The 20,941-nt window shown below is 34.9% G+C and overlaps 4 protein-coding genes across 17 annotated transcripts in view; 3 read left to right on the top strand and 1 right to left on the bottom strand.

Moving 5' to 3' along the window:
- The window catches only part of eml5 (EMAP like 5), a 247,936-nt gene extending 246,440 nt beyond the window's left edge, over positions 1-1,496 (top strand). For all 12 annotated transcript variants that reach the window (XR_015513746.1, XR_015513744.1, XR_015513745.1 and 9 more), the window contains one exon: positions 371-1,496. Coding sequence is in view for 3 of the 12 variants with exons in the window: in XM_087290991.1 (XP_087147117.1) it covers positions 371-407 (37 nt within the window). In the remaining 9 variants the exon portion in view is untranslated. The remainder of the gene's footprint in view (positions 1-370) is intronic.
- Positions 1,497-4,667: 3,171 nt separating this feature from the next.
- isca2 (iron-sulfur cluster assembly 2) lies at positions 4,668-8,420 on the bottom strand. The gene is made up of 4 exons (NM_001327901.1): positions 8,337-8,420; positions 7,742-7,856; positions 7,113-7,228; positions 4,668-5,323 (listed from the first exon to the last, which is right to left on the bottom strand). Exons 1-4 carry the CDS (start codon positions 8,396-8,398, stop codon positions 5,149-5,151), a joined length of 468 nt encoding a protein of 155 aa, NP_001314830.1. The 5' UTR covers positions 8,399-8,420; the 3' UTR covers positions 4,668-5,148.
- Positions 8,421-9,142: 722 nt separating this feature from the next.
- On the top strand, positions 9,143-10,639 carry npc2.1 (NPC intracellular cholesterol transporter 2, tandem duplicate 1). 3 transcript variants are annotated; one of them, XM_087288514.1, is made up of 5 exons: positions 9,143-9,290; positions 9,409-9,504; positions 9,608-9,715; positions 9,803-9,975; positions 10,060-10,639. In XM_087288514.1, exons 2-5 carry the CDS (start codon positions 9,423-9,425, stop codon positions 10,144-10,146), a joined length of 450 nt encoding a protein of 149 aa, XP_087144640.1. In that variant the 5' UTR covers positions 9,143-9,290; positions 9,409-9,422; the 3' UTR covers positions 10,147-10,639.
- Positions 10,640-18,504: 7,865 nt separating this feature from the next.
- Positions 18,505-19,311, top strand: npc2.2 (NPC intracellular cholesterol transporter 2, tandem duplicate 2). The gene is made up of 4 exons (NM_001128719.1): positions 18,505-18,619; positions 18,745-18,852; positions 18,935-19,107; positions 19,192-19,311. Exons 1-4 carry the CDS (start codon positions 18,538-18,540, stop codon positions 19,276-19,278), a joined length of 450 nt encoding a protein of 149 aa, NP_001122191.1. The 5' UTR covers positions 18,505-18,537; the 3' UTR covers positions 19,279-19,311.
- The last annotated feature ends 1,630 nt before the right edge of the window (positions 19,312-20,941 follow it).

Here is a 20,941-nt window from a genome sequence, read left to right as displayed (position 1 = left end):
ATCATTTTAAACCCGGAAGCTGAAATTAGCTGACAAAAGCTCAAAATTATCCAGTTTTCCCCACAATTAAAGCTGACAAGTGCTAACATTGTCTTAACTAATGCTCAACACACACATATCTGTTAATATAAAAAAAAGTTCTCTAGGGTGTCCTAAACCTTTAATAAACAACCATCCAACAGACTGACAGACATTCTCCAGTTATGTTGCACTATGAAGAAACTGACATGAAACCATCAGATTTGGTGGGCAGCGATCAGATCAGTTACTTGGCAGAATGCTTTCAATGACTACCCAGAATCAAGAATCACTGGGTTGTTGTTATTGGAAATGCTCCCATTCTAATGGTACACTTGTGTGTGTTTTTCAGTCTGTTTGTATGGCGGTGTGTCCACACTCCTCACTGAGATCCCGCTGTGTCCTCGCTCTGCCTCAAAAGCATCTCCAGTCCAGCTGACAGCATGAGTGCACACACACTCACAGAGATCTTTACACAGTCTTACAGCAGATGCATGAGCCGTCGTCACCCATTCTGAATGATAGTTGGGTGTCACACGACCCAACATACTGTAAAAGATCCATCAGACGTGTATGTGTTTACCCTTCACTTTTATTTGTCTTTTTTAAAGAAAGAAAAAAAAAATAGAGCTACAAGTCATTTATTTTGGATTCCGTCTGTATTGATGTTTAAAAGAGTTTCTTCCGAATGAAAAAGAACTTGTAGCAAGCTAACAACAATTAGCCTTAAACTACCCGTTGCGTGTTTTTTATTTATTATTCTTCATTTAGGTGTGGTGTTTTTGATATTATATTCTGTTTTCTGTCGTCTTCATTTCTGGTGGTTGTTTTCAAGGTTTCATGGATCTCCTGTGGCCTTCTCCCTGAATGTAACACTGGCGTTATATTCTAGGATGTCAGCATGCCAAAGCATTCTATGCACTGTATACTTGACCTGCTCACTGTGGTAGTCCAGTGGTCTTTTCATGTCCATCTTGAACGTGATCTCCCTAAACAGTAGAAGACACTCCTAACCTCATATGTAGCAACTCTAGCTTGATTAGTGAACTTGAGACGTCTGTTCGTGTGAGTAGGTATGAGCTTTGTGTTTCATGTCAGGGATCAAAGTTTAAAAGAAGAAGAAAAAAAAACTAATGCAATTCCTCAGAAAACGAATGAAGAGTTTGTTTCAACGCTGTCTTATCTGAAATCACTGTTCATGTTGCTGCTGAAGCCTTTATGACATCACATCATTTATTTGATTATTCTGATGTTTTTTATTGTTTTTGTTGGACTTTACTAATCTGGATTGTCCAAGTTCAGCGTGAACTGAAACAAAATGCAACCTTGTCTCTGGTTCATTCTGATTGAAAGAGATGTGCTTAATGCATCTTTTAATTTTCTTGTAAATATCATTTGTAAAGACATTCTTTTGTATATTTTTGTGAAATGTTTCTTAAAGGCCAACTTTAATAATAAAAAAAAAGATGTACACATAAGTGGTGCGTTCATGTAAGACTGTTTTACACAAATATCTAATCTATATATTGAATATATTGGCATGTAGATGTGGTCAAGATGATCTCACAAAGTTTAGATCTTTCAGTTAAAATATTTGAAAAACGTGATGTATTTCAGAATGTTGATGTACGTCCAACTGAAACTGAATATTGAGGGGGCAGGGTTTTGCCCTTTTTTCACATCATTTCCTCAAAGCAAACTAACGGTAAGAGGGGGCGTGGTTAAGAATATTGTAGTGTCAAACTGATGTCAACAGAGAAGAACCGAAACCAAACACCACTCCAAACACGGAAGCAAATGGTCAGACTTTGATTGAGGATTACCTGAAATATCAAATACGTTTGGAAGAAGTGAAGAGTGAGTAAATGTTGACAGGGTTTTAAGCTTTTGGTTACAAACTTTATGGAACAAAAATATTTTAAATAAAACTCTAAACAAATAATGCATTAAATTAACAAGTGCTTGCATTTTAATAGATTGATTTAACATAGCAGTTTAAGCGCAGCAATTTATTTCCACCTGCAAATTATGCCTTAAAAGACCTCAAAACAAGGCATCATGGTGGTGCAGTGGGTAGCACGATCGCCTCACAACAAGAAGGTCGTTGGTTCAGTTGACACTTCTGGCTGGAGTTTGCATGTTCTCCTTTTGTTCGGGTGGGTTTCCTTGGTGTGCTCCAGTTTTCCCAGTCGAAAGACATGCGGTACAGGTAAATTGAAAACGCTAAATTGGCTGTAATGTGTGTGTACTGCCGTCCTGGGTGTTTCCGGGTGTTGGGTTTGCAGCTGGAAGGGCATCTGTTGCATAAAACATATGCTGGATAAGTTGGCAATTTGTACTGCTGCGGCAACCCCTACTTAATAAAGGGATTAAGCCGAAAAGAAAATGAATGAATGAATGAAGACCTCAAAACATACCTGAACACTCCCTACATCTAATAATTCCAAAGTCCTGAAAACATTATTATCATGGCATTCTCATTACTCATTCATTCATTTTCTTTTCTGCTTAGTCCCTTTATTAATCACAGCGAAATGAACGGCTAATTTATCCAGCATATGTTTTATGCAGCGGATGCTCTTCTAGCCACAACCCATCAATGGGAAACATTCAAACACATTCATTCACACACTACGGTCAATTTTAGCATACCCAATTCACCTGTACCACGTCTTTGGACTTATGCAGGAAACCAGAGCACCTGGAGGAAACCCATGCAAACACGATTAGAACATGCAAACTCCACACAAAAACACCAACTTACCCAGTCCAACATCGGACCAGTGACCTGCTTGCTGCAAGGCGAACGTGCTAACCACTGTGTCACTCGCATTCTTATTACTCTCTTATAATAGATAATTATATCATTATATGTTCTTGATTTTGTAATTAATATCTTTATTCTTACATTTTTGTGTGCTGTTGGGGTTGTTTTCATGATTTTAAGTCTTAATTCGGTCAAAACTATTTCTGTGTTTTAGCAAGTGGAATGGTTTTTGGTTACAGATCTTATTTTGAAACATATCTTGGTAAAATTCTTTGGAAATAATGAAAAACAATTAACAACACACTGGGCACATTTAATACCCTTTTGTTATGTTAGTTTTTTGTGTTCCCGATTGACTTACAGTATATGTCATGTTATAAGCCCATTTTTTTCATTGCAAAGCTATGACAGCATATAATCATGCATTCTTGATTGTTAGTGGTTTTCCATATTCAGTTTGTCATTTTTACTGTTGATCATAAGTTACAGTGAAAAAAAAAAGAAAACAATAGTTTTTGGCTTGAATATGGAGAATGTGTGCATGGGTGAGAGAAAGAGTGTAAGAGAGGCCTTTCCACAATTACCATAATATGTTTGATAAAAATAAAAATAAGCAGTTTAGTTCTCAGAACATAGTAAACAGTATACAGTATGTATATGTATATATATAAGCCAGAAACTTAGATAGGTCTTGCACAGGTCTATCTAAAGGGTTAAAAGTGCCAACTGATGATCAAGAGTAAAAACTAAAACTTGCACCTCTTCAACAGAGGAAAAAGCACCAACAATCAAGAATGCATGATTATATGGTGTCAAGGCTTTGCAATAAAAAGATTGTGGTTATAATGAAAGTCAACGGGGCAAAAATAGCGAGAGGGTGCTCGCTGCAGAGCCATTTGAGGAGAGCTGAGCTCCAGCGAGAGGGAGCATGAGCTGTCACTCCTCCTCCTGTAAGCTGTTTTAATGCGTACACCAACCCCACCCCTAACCCTACCCCCAGTGACATCACTCGTAGAAGAAGTGCAAAAAAGGTGGAGCTCAAGCTTAAGCTCCCCCTCGAGCACCACTTGAAAATAGCCACAAACATAATGAAATGGTTGTCGATTTTCACAATTCACAAGGGTTAATTGTCCTTAACCCTGGCATTGTGTTTATCTATTTAATTGTTTTTTTTTATATATTATTTTCCTGTTTCTCTTTTGTAGTTTATATTCCGTATAGCAGTCAATAATAATAATAATAATAATATTAATACAAGGTTATGTCTATAGAAGATAGAGAGATAATGTGTCATATTTGTCAAAGGCGGTTTGAGTAACCGTTGTGACGGTTCATGTAAGTAACCCGATTTTGAACCCCTAATTTTTAAAAAAACATTTGAACTGAAATAAAATGAATTGAAAATTACCTTTAGAATAGTATATATCACGTTTTAAACAACTGGATATTTGAATAAGTATTACATTTAAGTATGAAAATGTGTCAAATATTTTTCATTAAAATATTCACAACATAAACAGCTATGCTAAACTGCAGGAGCTAAAAACACAAACCCTGGGAATTCAAATCATTAAAATGCATGAGATAGTTAAATTAATGTATTTTTTTCAGTTAGGGCTATTTGGCAAGCATTTTATTTTAAATACTTTTAGCATTATTTAAGTTCCACAGAACCGTCACTTTAACGATCATTACTAAAAAAAAAAAAAGACCTCGTCAGCATAAAACAATCACATTCTATGATAATGAGCTCCTTACAATCAAGATAAGAGATTAACTTCGAGACCACAGATTTATAATGTAATCAATTCAGTTCTGTGATCAATCCCAGATTCTAACTGAGCTGTCTCTCAAGAAGCCTAAAAAACAACAACAGGGAATATCATATCATCTTATAACTTTATTTAGATATATATTTACAATCTTTCTTATATACAGTACAACACACAAAACACTGAATGTCATTTACCATAGTAACAAATTGAGCATTGATCACATTATTATATTATTATGCCTCTGACTGATCTTAAAGGGACAGTTCACTCAAAACTGAAAATTCTGACATTATTTATCCTTCAAGAGCTTCATTATTCTGTTAAACACAAAAGGACATATTCTAGAGAAATCTGGAAAGCTGTAAAGACTGACTTCCATAGTATTTGTTTTTCCTACTATAGCAGTCAATGGTCAGAGCTTTCTTCAAAATATCTTTGTGTTGAACAGAATAAAGAAGCTCATAAAGGTTTTGAACCACTTGAGGGAGTAAATAGTGTGTGAACATTCATTTTTTGGGTGAACTCTACCTGTAAATAAGCAGACATGTAAGCTGTGTGTTCTGAACTGATATGCAGACAGGAAGAGAGTCAGAGTTTCACAGAAAAAGAGGAGCCACAGGAGCAGCCGTGTTCAGCCTGAGGATTCTTCAACACCTGAAATGAAGCGCGAATGAGCTCCTGACTGAAGTCAACAGTGGATCCTTTCACAAACTCCAGACTGTCCTGGTCCACCACTATCCCTACGCCGTTCTTTTCAAACACTCTAGAGGAAAAGAAAGAGATATAAAAGCAAGAGTTGTTTCACCTAGTATGCATGCTAGATCCCAGTGCTACAAGCAACAAACGATCAGTTTTTCATTTCCACAGTTACTTTTTACATAAATATGCACCTCAACAACTTGTTTGATCATTACACTCCCAAAAATGATCAGGTCCTTACCATTTCCTTACATTTAAGGAAATGGCGGTTCTAGACCTTTATGATTATCTTTCTTCTGTTAAACACAAAACAAGATATTTTGAAGAATGTTGAAAAAAACAGCAGTGTAGAAACAATACTGTGGAAGTCAGTGGCTGAACATTTTTCAATATATGTTAATTTGTGATCAGCAGAAGAAAGGTTTGAAACAAGTGAAGGATGAGTAAATGATAGAACTTTCATTTTTGGTTGAACTCACTCATTAAATATGTTATGCTTTAAAAAAATCTCTAGATATTGTGTCATTTTCTTTGTTGATGGCCATTGGTATTTAGATTTGGCAACAAAGGCACAAACATCATGTTCTATAGAGCAGAGGTTTAGTGCAGGGCCAAACATTTTAGCCCGCGACCCTAAAATAACAATTCCAGTGACTCATGACCCCCCACTATCCTCAGAGTTGGTTATAAGCATACAAACATTGTATACCATGGTGCATACACACCAAAAGGAACAATATAAACACGAGCATATTGACAACACAAAAAAAGTGCAACAGTCTAACAATCATATAATGTTATAGTCATTATTCATTTGTTTAATTTAATAGTAGCCTCATATAATGAGACTGGTGGGCACAATGTTCACAGCGCAAGACTGTACAGAAGTTTTGGTTTAATTTTGGAGATCACCACTTGGAGATGGTCCTCTATGTTCAGTCATGGCCTTTATTTTTAATGTGTGCAAGTGCTGTAAAGGCGTTAAAGTTAAACATTGTGCTGTGAAATCAATTTGCTACAACTAACGCTGTTACTGTGTCATCAATCTAATAACCCCCACCTTTTTGATCTGACCTTTTTATGAACTACGATTTTGTCATTTAGTGGTATTGTTTTTTGTGATCTTTATGTGCTGTCAGCCGTCTTGACCAGGTGTTACTGGAAGAACAGACAGTACTGTCTCAACATGATCTCCTGGCTAAATAAAGGAAATGAATAAATAAAAAAAGGTACACAAGTGCTGCTTTCTTTATGATTTGTATGTGTGCAGCACTAGTTCTGGTTTCCCTTTGTGGAATGACAATACAGACTACTACCACCTGTCGGTATTAAAAAAGCACAACTAGATGTCATGAGCAGATTTTTTTGACATTAGCCTAATAACACTGGTGGCGTGTGATTATGATATAATGTCTAGTGAACTTTTATTACCAGACTAAAAGATAGTTTGAAGATAACTACTGAAGAATTAATATTAGCATGTAAAAATGCTGTAAAACTACTAAAGTTTGAAATTCAATTCCTATCATGCAGTAGATAAAACAACAGTTTGTTTTGATACAAATAAGATACACAATTATACATAGTGTGCCTTTACAACCCTAAAAACAGCATTAATTTAGATTTAACATGAACAATTTCAAAATTGGTCTTTTTTCAGTTGACTATGATTGCTAAACTGTATGAATAATATCTATAAGTTTGGTAAAATTAAGTTTGGATTTTTAAAAATATTTCATTTTTATGTAGGCCTAGCTCCTATCACTAGATCTAATTTTGACAAAGAAAAAAGCACATGCAAAAATGAATAAAATAAAAACTTTTTATAACCCCTTTTGTGCAAGGTAAATTACCTGTCATCTTCATTTTTCACACTGTCCACAGAGAATTTATACTGGAATCCTGAACATCCTCCTCCCTCCACTGCTATTCTCAGATATTGTCCTTTCTCCATGATTTCAGCGAGCCTCTACAGAAACAACAAAAGTACAACTATTAATATTTGCTGTTGTCCAAGGCTATTTCCCAGTACTGAGTTGTGGCTGGAAGGGCATCTGCTACATGAAACATATGCTGAAATAGTTGACAGGTTATTCCACTGTGGTGCCCCCTGATAAATAAGGGTCTAAGCCAAAGAAAAATGAATGAATGAATAAATAAATGTTCATGGCTAGATAGGCACATTTAATTGTGCCTATCTGGTGTGTGCGTAAATGTGACCGCATAAATTGAAAGTTCTCCCAAAACTTCTTTCTTCTGTTGCATGCAAAAGAAGATATTTTGAATAATGTCGGTAACAGCATCAAATGATTTTCCTTATTTTTTTTTTACTATGGATTTAAATGGTTTCCAGACCTCTTCTTTTGAGTTGAAACAGACAAACGAAATTTATAAATATTTGGAACCATAAGGATGAGTAAACATCAATTTGGCCACAACTATACTTCTGAGTATCTAAGATGAAGTACACATGAACTCGCACCTTGACACAGGACTGGCTGAGGTGAACTTCTGCATCTGTACTGGATGTATTCTGGTGTTCAGTGTTGGAGGAGGTGGAGGTGAGAGGAGCTGCACATGATCTCACTGACAGCAGGCTGGAGAACAACAAAACGCACGTGACAGCCAGGGAATGGTGGACACACACACACACACACACACAATGCACTTGATCAAAACAAACCTATGGGGCTAATTTGTCAACCTACTTCTGTAAAAACATTATGATGATTTCACGTTAAAAAGCAACTAAGAAAGAGATTTAACATTCTTGACATGATATGTGTAACATTAGCAAAACGCGGATTAGTTTGTAATCCACTGAATACACGCAATCGAGAAATTTCATTTTAATTAAATCAGTATATAAGTTTAAGTGGCGATTTTCATTAATTAGTTCTGATATGTGCTACTTTCAGTTATTGGATACTAATAAGGTGTCGTTATCTCACTGCCTGTGCATGCTAGCTAAGCTATTTTGTTAGCTATTAGCTGAAGTACGGACATAAAACATAGTCAAACCAAATCACAAAATACATGCAAAATGTATGAGCGTAATTTCGCTAAATTGAGCATACTTGAGAAGGTGAAATGACGCTGTTTTAGGAGCGCTTACAAGCAGTCTCCGGGCGAATGACATCTTCTGTAACTCACACAGTACTACGCATGCGCCTTAGTGGACGTTATCGAGAATATCGGTTGCCAGGTTGGATTTTTATGTATTTAGGGTGTTATTTTTATTTGGTTTCAAAACGTTTTAAAACAGTAAACTATGTTTACGTTAATAGAAATCTGATTTTTATAATAAAGACAGCTTTCACAGAACCATAAAAAATTAAGTTAGATAAATAAGAACACAAATGATCTTTCTATGAAGTACCATTATTTGTCACAGAAACATTTTTTTACTGAAATCTTCTTAAATGTGCAATAAAAACTTTCTTAGAACTAATATGTCTAAATAATATGTTTTATTAGCAAACCATTATTTTAAAATCGACAATTGTTTCGCCATAATATAAAAAAGTAATGACTGTTAGGTCTACCACTTGTGTAACCAGTTTTACTACAAATACCATGGATAATCTATTTTAGACTATGTTTAGTTTAGTCTAACGATTAAAAACTGTTAAACACACACAAAGGGTTCAAAGGATGTAAGCTGAAGGAAATTGAGTGAGTTATTGAATATCCAAGCAAACATTGTTTGCTTGGATAAACTTGTTTTCCAAGTTTTTCACATATCTGGCAACAAAAGAACGTCCTAGTTTCAGACCATTTTAACGAGTCACTACCATTGGTTGAGAGATCGTCGAAAAGGCGTTTTACGTCATAGGACTGCCCATACATACAGTATTTGATTGGAGGACACAGTCATTCTGGTCTCGTGACAAGGAAACAGGGTGTAAGAAAAGGGGACAGAAGGAAGAACCTAGTAAGTAAACACATTTAATTAAATTATTTAATGTTTTTACCTTTTAACTTGATCTAAGTACTTTTTCTCTGAAAGTTTTTGTGTGCTATTTTGAAAAGTGACATTTACGTTTATGAGGAAGTGTACGCATATTCGCTGTCATGTGATTATTAATTATCCTACTTGTGTTTAGATTTTTGTCAGTAAACTAACTCTAGTGTGTTGGTTCCTAACAGCATTCATTTGAACCATGGACTACAGAGTGCTCGGCGTGGTTTTACTTTCTTTTCTCGCGTACACTTGTGCTGATCCGGTAAAATTTGTGGACTGCGGTAAGTCTTTATTTTTATCAAGTTTGTATATTTAACAATTTCAATTTATTTATTTTTTACTTGAATTGTATATTTGTATATAATTTCCACTTTCATCTTACAGGCTCGGTAGACGGAAAAGTAGTTCAGGTTGACATCAAGCCCTGCTCGCAACAGCCCTGCAAGCTTCACAAGGGACAATCCTACACCGTTAATGTAACCTTCAGCAGTGGTGAGTTGCTTTATACATATAATAAACTTTTGAATAAATCTGAAATTATGATGTTAATAATAACTATTAACCCTTATATTTCCTTAGGTGTTGAAAGTCAGACCAGTAAAGCTGTGGTTCATGGTGTGCTTGCTGGTGTCCCTGTCCCCTTCCCTATTCCAATTGACGATGGGTGCAAATCTGGCATTCAGTGTCCTATTGTTCCACAGAAACCTTACAACTATGTCACTGAGCTGCCTGTCAAGACTGAGTATCCAGCAGTAAGTGTTAAAGCTTCTTCTCTAGTTCTAAGCAAGTCTGTAATGTTGTATATCTTCACTTAAATATTTATTTTTGTTTATTAGATAAAAGTGGTTGTGGAATGGGAACTAAGAGACGACTCCAGCAAAGATTTATTTTGCATCAAGTTCCCTGTCCAGATCGTAAACTGAAAGCCAACGCTGAAGTCAGGATAAAATGCTTACAAAGGGATCCGATTAACAGAAGCATCTGAAAGATTGCCTGAAAAGCTTTTAGATTTCTTATAGTAGATTCAGATTTTATGATTATATTATTACCTTTTCTAACCAAGACAGATTTGTTATTTTATTTTAATGTATTGTCTTTAACTATGCACACAGACCCACTGTACAAACATTGCCAAATTCTAGTTTGTTGCTAAAACTGCATTAATGATTGACCAGATTGAGATGTTGATAAGCTGTGGTGATCAATTTAGGCTCTAGTTGCTGTGTGGCTACTTCTAATGTTTCTAATTCACATTTCTTGGAGCGATTACTTGCGAACTTTTAAGTTAAACTTTTTAAATCTGCTTATTTAATAAAGAATCTGAAAATTATTTTCTTAAAATACTGGCTAATGTGGCCAAATGTAACAAGCAGCTTTGTACATTACTGTCTGAAATAAAATACTTTTTTATTGTAAGCAATGTTTTTTTTTGTTTTTGTTTGTTTTCTTCTGTTTGATGTACTACTGATGACATTTCTTCCAAATTCTAAATAAATGTTAAGGCTTAATATTCAAGTCAAGACAACACAACACTTATCAATTGTTATTATTATTTATTTCTTTAAATGTTTTTATTTTTTTCTTATTTTAAATTTGGAAGAAATGTTATAAGTCCTCTGGTCTAGGAAACCTCTATAAATCCCAAAATACAACTACATGAGTGTACTGTTACACCCTTTCATTTCATTGGGTGTCTTGGTAAAGGAAACGACCTTAGTTTTTGAAAACTTTTTAGTATTTACAGGACGTCCACTGAAATGTCACTTGTTACAATAATTTCAATAGAAAGAAACTAAGTTTGGGACCACTTGATGGTGAGTAAATTAAATTTTTACGTGATCTATTTAATGAAGAGTCAGTATTTGTTCACGGCCATGAACACTCCATCTAGTTTTTCTGTATGCATTTTAGTTTTAATGAAAGCGAACCAATTAATAGCACATATAAATAGGCTATATATAAACGGTTAAAGTGAACTACCTTCTCCTTTTTAGGTCAAACATTCAAGCTGCTAGTTGCAGTTCTGTTTTTTAAGAGGTCACCTGTCATGTGTTTTATTTAGCGACGGAAGAAATGAAGATTTGCAAAGCTTGAAACGATTCACTGCTAGGGACATGTATGCATGGGATACATGCAGGTCAAAAACCTCATCAAGAGCAACACATCTTTTTTTTTTTTTTTTTTTTTAAAGAGTTGACTTGCATAGATTGTAACCTGTAGTCCACTTCTCTTTAATGACTGTTCAATGTTGCTGAATATTGGCTGTAACTGGAACATGCAGCTGGATGCACCAATTCAGAGCATCTCAAACATGCTTGGTGAGTTACATGTCCACTATGCAAGAACTGGTATGTTTTCAGCTTCCAGGAGTGGTGTACAGAAACTTGCAACATGGGGTTGTGCATTATCATGCTGCAAGATGAGGTGGTGTTTGTGGACGAATGGCACAACAATGAGCTTCATTGTCTCATTGCGCTATCTCTGCATTTAAAAAGCCATCAATAATATTCAGCTGCTTTCATTGCCCATTGCATATGCCTATAATATAACCACACCGTGACCATGGGCCGCTGTATTTACATCACTGACATCAGCAACCCACTCAACCACACTTGACGCCATCCACACGGTCTACCATCTGCCTTGCACAGTGAAAACCAGGATTCATTCATGAAGAGAACACTTCTCCAAAGTGCCAGATGTCATCAAATCAGGTTTCAGAGATTATATTGTTTGTTCCATTGTGGGCTCGCTATTAAGAGAAGCTTAGTCCTTTATTTATCAGGGGTTGTCAAAGTGGAATGAACCAGCAATTACCCTGGCATGTGTTTTATGCAGAGGATGCCATCCAAGTCGCAATCCAGCACTGGGAAATACACACACTAATTCACTACGCCTAATTTAGTTTATTCATTTCACCTACACCGAATGTCTTGGGACTGTAGGGGAAACTGCAGCACTCATAAAATACAAACTCGCAAAACTATGAAATCTGTTCAGTGATTCACCACTAGGGAGCACTCTTGGTGAACCTGCATCATTTGTATATTTTATGATATTACAAAGATTGTCCATCAAAAGAGAAGCATTGATGTTTTATAAATGTATTAAAGCCCTGTTTACTGAAATCAAATTACATTACAATTACAATAGTTGCATGCTATTTTCAAAGTGTCAATATGCAGTGCCTCTCATTGTGCTTTTTAGACACAATTTTATCATCTATGGCAAATTTGGAAAGACCTAAAATATTCCTGTAATCCTTGGCTAAAATCGGGAGAAGGTCAGAGCCAGCTTCAAGTGTTTTTATTTTTATAATGTCTTGTACTAAGACACCTGTACCTGTTTTGTTTTATGAATGTCTACACCTACCACAATCCTAAACCAAACCATCCAGTAACCTTATTCATTCATTTTCTTTTCAGCTTAGTCCCTTTATTAATCACAGTTTGCCACAGCGGAATGAACTGCCAACTTATCCAGCACATGTTTTACACAGCGGATGCTCTTCCAGCCACAACCCAACACTGGGAAACACCCACACACTTTTGCGCACAAGCACATACCGCTTAATGGTCCTTGTAATCAGATTTTCCAAATGATAAACTGGCACCGAGACTGACACTGCTGGCAGTGTTAGAAGTTTTCAGACACTTTCTAGCTGTGAAACTTCAGCTAATGCAAGTGTCAAACCAAGAATTAATAGAAACACTGATTCTGAATACACAATCAGCCCTACAGTTTCTAATAACTGTAGGGAAATGTCAAAATGGCTCTTTTCTGGTAATTTTTATTAAGCATGTTACAGACATCCAACTTGGTCAAAGTAATTTCTGGGAGGGGGGTACATAAAGACATTAATTTCTGGGAGATTGTATCTAATTTGTGGGCATCAGAGAGTCTCTATGCATGTGTGCGGGACACTCCACGGAACTTGGGATGTCTGAAGTTGTGAAGCTAAATAACACTACAAATTGTTTTTGTTTGCAAGGAGATACGATTTCAAAATGCTTGTTTTTGAATGTTTTGTTGAATTAAATTGCCAGATGGTCTACTATTCCCATCTGTACACTAATGGCTAATATTACCCACAATAAATTGCATGTTGAATGTAAATTCAATTAGGACCAAGATGGCAGAGCTTAAGTTACCAAACAAACACGTTTAGGGACAGATGTGTGTAGTATGGAATGTATTCAGCCATTACATTGTGTTATAAACACCCTGAGTTCTTGTAAACAATATATATATTATAATGTTAAATTATCATCCAAATCCCAGCGATTTTTGTGATCTACCACACCATGACAAACACCAAGTATGGTTTTCCCCAGCTGCTGAATTGATTGACAGGCATTTATTACACTGTAAAATGCTGGGTTCCACGCAAATGATTTGTGTTGCTACATCATGAAGGAATTAAGGCAACAATAGATTTTACAAATTTAATGGATTGAATATAAAACAAATACATTGTCCCCCAAAAAACTTGAGAAGTGTGTTGTTTTAGCTCATTTACAGTTTTTTACAATTGCTATGACACTTTTATCAATACATTTAACAAGTTTCCTAAACTCTTAACACAGTTAGCACAACATCCGTCTTCGTGGGCTATACAATTAACACATTTCTTGTTGCTTTGACGCAAAAGGCATCCAGTTAACACCAATTTAAAATGCTTTAACTTCTTTTACACACAAGCACAACCAAGAACAAAACAACGTAATTTTACAGTCAAATTTACAAATGCTTTAACACAGTATGTCAGAACAGATAACACCTTGTTCTAAACAGAAATTATATAGGATAAAGTCAAAGTGAACAGCTTTTCTAATTGTGAATTGAAACACAAGTTTATTCCCTGTATTTTATTCAATTGCCAATGAGAAACAGCATATTGTGGTTATATAAATAAATAAATAAATAAATAAATAAATATATATATATATATATATATATATATATATATATATATATATATATATATATATATATATATATATATATATATATATATATATATTTCTTTATTTGTTTATATAGCCGCAATATGCTGTTTCTCATTGGCAACTGAAAAAAAAATATATATATATATATGACAGCTGTTTCCCATCTAGAAAGCACACTCATGTCTTGTTTTGGTTTTTCCAATCACATGATCATATGTTCTAATAGAGGACTCTAGAGGTTTTTGGAAAGAACAGTGAGCACATCAAAGAACTGTGTCACCCATACGTCCATGTAAGATTATGTAATACAGTCATTACTGTACTTTACACAGTGTGTTTTGCAGTAAACTACTCTTTAAACCTGGAGTTCATTAGTACAGTACATATACAGTACAGCATTTGCATACACTGTGTCTAATTACTTTCAGAGAGTCATGAAGTAAAAGCCCAATCAAGTACCACATGAAATTTTCAATGTTGACAAGGCTGGGGATGTCGCCATAGGAAAAACATAATAGACCAAAGGGCCACAGTTACCGTGCCGGGCCACAGAAGATATCAAGTATAATGTGGATGAGAACATGTGGCAAAAGACCGGGCAGAAAAGAAGATTACTTTGTTATTTTATTATAATTGTGGTGCTTTTTCTGTTTGCAGTGATGTCTTTCTGCAAAAAAAGTCTGTACTGCAGAAATTCTTTTTTTTACATAAACTGTAAATTTTATAAAGCAATTTTTTTTCTACGCTTTGTATAGAATTTTTGCCGTAAACGAAAGAAAATGCATGCGTTTACTTAACCCAACAAAACAAAACTGTAACGAGACTTCAAATATAAGGGCAGAGCTGACACATAAACTAATGGAGTTTCTGTAATGTCAGCTGATGATAGTGTTTTTATTGTCAGTGTGTTCTGATTGACTAAATGGTTATGTTGGAAGAGAACATGTGTTTGTGTTTTGAACAATAATTTCTTTTTGAAACATGATTGCAGTGTTTTGTTAGACATAGTGTAGTGTGTTCGTTTATTATTGTATTTTGAAAAGTAGTTTAGAGGTTTAGTTTATAATGTTTGATTTTGAGCATAAAATTAACTGTTTTGCCAATTGTGTATTTTAGGTGTGTTGCTGCGTTAAGAGTTTAGCAAACTTGTTAAATGTATTGAAAAAAGTGTCATAGCCATTGTAAAAAAACTGTAAAATAAGTAGTTTGAACAAACAGCAAATATAATTTTTTGAGTGTACTTGATCTCGGTATTAATGTGTATATTCATGTCGACAAGACAGGGTTTGCAAAGAAACTGACATTAAAAGATGTTTCAACTCTCTGTGATTAGCTGCATCCCAAGACTGAGTTGTACAAGTTTAAAATATTTTTTAAGCAGTGCATGTTTGTAAAATACAAATGTAAATATTATTTATATAAAAATATAAATAAACACAGTAAATATATTAACATAGAAAATTATATAGTAAAATCGCAATATAATTCATAACTGCTGGAATCACCACAGCCACAGTGTTAGTACAACTATAAAGGAGGACTCTTCAAACCCACAAAAGGAGTTAAATTTGTGGATGTTAACTCTGGTTTATTTTGTACAGAAGCATAATGAATATCCATACTGCGGTGTGTGTTTACTTGTATCCTGTCACATTTGCCGTGTGTAGACATGCAGAAACAGTCCATTGTGTTAAACATGTATACAGCAAACTTTGTAACAGCATTTGTGTGTTTCTTGTTCATCTTTGCAGAAAGGCTTAAATAAATTTTACTGGAAAATACTTCCTCCTTAATTCCAGAAAAAAAATATTTGCCCAATTGCTTTTATTCTTAACTTCCCCAATTGGTTGACAGGCAACGAGCGTATTGTTAAAAACATTTGTTGAAAAAACATATTTGATGTCTACTACAGTAAACATCATTTGGGACTTGTGGAGCTGCCCATCGATGGATTTGCTCTTCAGTATTTGTACTTTCAGCAGTGAAATTTAAACCACACAGAACTGAATTAAACCTAACTGTTACTCTAAAATCTGGACTGAATTTCAATTAAATAGAACTTCTATGTTAAGCTGCTTCAAAACAATCCACATTGTAAAAGCACTAAAAAAAACATGAATTAGAAATAAACATGAATTGAATTGAGCATCGGAATGCATTACATGTGAAATGGAACCTTAATGAAATATGATCTTGATGAAATTTCTTATTTTGTAGAAGTGGTCATGGATTCTGCCACTATTTGAATTCTGATGTTCAAGGCCCAAAACATCTTAATATTTGGATAGTTTAGACAGGCCATGTAGACAGAACTTATCAGGGGTGGTGTTTAGTGATTCTCCAGACCCAAGGACCCCACATTGATCTGTGCACTTTAAATCAGAGTCAGCAATGTTTTTTTTTCGAAATGTTTCACAAGAGCCCAGTTTTGCCATGTTCAGAAATTACTGCTCTGAACAAATGTGGGTTGAATGTCTAGAAAAGCATAAACGAAGAAAACTAAAGAAATTTGACTCTTGTTATCCTTCAATATTTATTCATTCATTCATTTTTTGTCGGCTTAGTCCCTTTATTAATCCGGGGTCGCCACAGCGGAATGAACCACCATCTTATCCAGCAAGTTTTTATGCAGCGGATGCCCTTCCAGCCGCAACCCATCTCTGGGGGAGATCCAAACACACACGCACACACACACACACTGAGCCGAGGCTCGAACCAGCGACCCATCGACCTTCTTGCTGTGAGGCGACAGCACTACCTACTTCGCCTATCCTACCCATTGCTTCGCCTATCCTACAATAAGCTATTAGAATGAATTATTTTTGTCATATAAATAATGCAAATATTAAACTATGGATGACATGGTGTACATTGTAGTACTGCCACAGAGTAGAAATCAAGTGGATGTGGGATTTTGATCCTCTGAGGGGCCTGTTTCCTCTGTCTCAACCACCAGGGCCCGGTTTTTCAAAAGTAATCCACTAGGATTTTGGATAAGGGATTGGATCAAATCTTGAAAATGGGTTTTTCAAAAGAAAAAACAGATTATAATCGGATTAGATCACGTAATCCAATCTTGTTTTTGATCCAGATCAAATCTTTAGTTTGGGTTTTTCAGACCTTTTTTGTAGGATTTGGATCATCTGGACTTGAAATCTTCCTCCTAAAGAATACGCTCAGAAAGTCGGACATTATTGTGGAGGTTTCAACATTGTTTTTTTTTTATTCAATACATCTATATTTGAAACTTATCTTAAATATCCTCAATGTACAGTGTTGTAGATCTCAGATGAGCGGACTGCTGTAAGAGGATGGGGTGGGGTTTTCTTGCTTTTATTATTTATTATTATAATTATTTTATTATTTATAAAATTTTCTTAGTTTTCATTTCAAATAAAAATAAATTTATATTTACCCCACACTGGCTATTCTTCTTGTTGCTCTTTACATAGGCCTCTTTCCAACATTGTGATTGAGCACTGGTAATCCAGATTTAGTGATCCTGAAAAGTTCCTATCTGGATCAGAATGATTCCAATCCAATGTTGCTTTGAAAAACTGGCTCAAAAAGTAAGCTGAATTACGTAATCACGGATTGCAAAAACAGAATTACTTAATCCGGATCAATTTTATCCGGATTAAACCTTTTGAAAAACTGGGCCCAGGTCTTCATCATCCTCATTAGAGATTCTCTTCTTGCTGATTTGTCTAAAATGGAGAACAAAATTGTGATACTTAATGTGATGTCCATGCGGGACATTTTTGAATATTCTTTAATCATGGTAAAAAATTTAACATTATGTAAAAATAAATAAATTATATATATCATATGTGTGTATGAGTGTGTGTGTGTGAATGTGAGAGAGTGTATGGGTGTTTCCCAGTACTCGGATCTGGCTGGAAGGGCATCTGCTGCGTAAAACATATGCTGGAATAGTTAGTGGTTTATTCCACTGTGGTGATCCATGATAGGGACTATTTGAGAATGATTATTTGTAAAATAATAATTGGTTCAGGTGGAAACTATTATTAAAAATCAGTGTATGAGCTGTTTTCATTAGGATATTCAAAAACCACTAGAACTACTGTATATATTTTTGCTGACTTACATTACTGCAAATGTGCAAATCCAGCAAAACAAGCAGTTTTATCTAGTGACATAGACCATGTCCTGTGTGGCAATGCTATAACATCACACACTGACACTGATCTTGTGACAAAAACACAATAACGTTCCTTTTTTCTGTTACTTTGAAATTATGTCAATGAGGAAGTGTATGCTTAGATTCACTGTCACTGGATAAATTTTTTTGTTTGGACTGTCAGTAAACTAGCTTGTTGGTCTTCGACAGCATTCATTTGAGCCATGGACTACCGAGTGCTTGCCGTTATTTTACTTTCCTTTCTTGCATACACTTGTGCTGATCCGGTCAAATTTGTGGACTGTGGTAAGTCTTTATTTTATCAAGTTTGTTTATTTAACAATTTGCATTATCTGTATTATTTTTCTCTAGGTTTAATTACATTTATTATCTTTAAAAATTATATTTCTACCTTGTTTTCTCCCTTAAAGGCTCAGTACATGGGAAAGTAGTTCAGGTTGACATCAAGCCCTGCTCCCAACAGCCCTGCCAGCTTCACAAAGGACAGTCCTACACCGTTAATGTAACCTTCATCAGCAGTAAGTTGCTTTATTATGTCCTTTAAATGTTCAAATAAATCTTCATTTAGAAAATTAACTATTAACCCTCTTATTTCCATAGGTGTTGCAAGTCAGACCAGTAAAGCTGTGGTTCATGGAGTAGTTGAATGTGTCCCTGTCCCCTTCCCTATTCCAATTGACGATGGGTGCAAATCTGGGATTCAGTGTCCGATTGTTCCACAGAAACCTTACAACTACGTCACCGAGCTGCCAGTCAAGACTGAGTATCCAGCAGTAAGTGTTAAAGCTTCTTCTCTAGTTCTAAGCAAGTCTGTAATGTTGTATATCTTCACTTAAATATTTATTTTTGTTTATTAGATAAAAGTGGTTGTGGAATGGGAACTAAGAGACGACTCCAGCAAAGATTTATTTTGCATCAAGTTCCCTGTTCAGATTGTAAACTGAAAATCAACACAGAAGCCAGGATGAAATGCAGGATACGATTATTAACAGAAGTATCTGAAAGATTGCCTGAGCAGGTTTTAGATTTCTTATAGATTCAGATTTTATGATAATAAAATTACATTTTCAAACCAAGACAGATTTGTCATTTTATTTTAATGTCTTCTCTTTAACTATATAGTCACTGTACAAGCATTGACAAATTTTTTTGTTGCTAAAATTGCATCAATGATTGACCGGGTTGATAAGCAGAGGTGATCTGAAGCTCTAGCTGCTGTGTGGCTGCTTCTTTTGTTTCTAATCCACATTTCTTTGAATGATTACCTGAGCTTTTTTTTTTTTTTGGTAAATAGTTTTTTTTCTTCTGTTTGTTGTGAATTACTGATGACATTTCTTTCAAATTTAAGATAAAAACTTTGAATGTTTGTTTTCTACTCTTATTTTAAATTAAGTATAAATGTTCATATTTTGGCTGATTTTCATCATCATTTACCCAGCCTTCTGTTGCTGTTGGTTCATTTGTTAGCTGGTATTTCAATTAGCAATGGGAAAAACAAAGCTTTTCAAAGCTTCAAGAAGCAGTGCTTGGAAAGCAGCCATAAACACATACCGCTGGGGAAATAAGTATTGAACATGTCATGTTTTTTCCAGGGTATAATATTTCTAAAGGAGCTGATGAGATGGAATTGAAACACTTTTTGGTTAAAACCCAAACAATACACACATAAAAATAAAACAAAAAAAATCAGAAAAATTAGTGTAATACTGAAATGACAAGTAGAAAGTACTGAACTACTGAAATGTATTCAATACTTTATATAAAATGCTTTTTTGGTAATGGCAGCTTAAAGATGCCTCTCATATGGAGAATGAAGTCAAATGAATTGCTAGGTGTAAGTTTTTCCACAGACTTAAACAGATTGTAAACATCACAATAGAGTTTAAAAATCTTGATGGTTCTGTGAGTCTCGTCTGTCAAATCTGATCTTTATTTTGTATTTTCAATTGGATTCGAGTCAGATGATTGAATGGGCCATTCTACAGCTTTATATTATTTCTCTGAAAGCATTTAAGATTTTCCTTTGCTGTGTTTTGGGTCATAGTCTTGCTAAAATGTCCACCCTGGTTTCATCTTAATCATCCTGAAAATGTAGATGTTAGACAATAAAAGCATAGGGTTGCTGAGGAACTACTGAGAGATTTCAGCTGCTGTCTGGGATTTCACTGCTTTTCTACACCTCCCTTTCTTCGTGTGTTCTATACTTTTTCTCTGCACCATTTAATTTTATTATGCATAACTTCATGTTTAAACTCATGTGTAACTAGTTTTGTTTTCTTTGCATATGTGGATCGCAAAGAAGTGGATTGGTTCACTGAAAAAAATTTTTGTCTGCAGAACTGTTGCAAACAATTTATTTGTGTTGAATGTAAACAAACAAATTTAATTTAGTAATGTTCAACTTAATTTGTTTGTTTACATTCACCCCATATTAATTGTTTACAAACAAACATTTTTTTCACAAAAATTGAGTAAATCCAAAGAATCATCTTTGAATATTTTTTTTCAGTGTTGTTTACAACATCTGGTGAAAATTTCAAGTCAAAGGCACCTTTAGAATGTTTTCCTAGAAAAAAAGGTGAAGTGTTCAATACTTATTTTCCCCAC

Source organism: Danio rerio, chromosome 17, assembly GCF_052040795.2.
Source record: "Danio rerio strain M-AB ecotype USA chromosome 17, GRCz13ab, whole genome shotgun sequence".
NCBI classification, from domain to species: Eukaryota; Metazoa; Chordata; class Actinopteri; order Cypriniformes; family Danionidae; genus Danio; species Danio rerio.
Note: the sequence above shows the minus strand (reverse complement) of the source record. Positions and strands in the feature narration are given on the sequence as shown.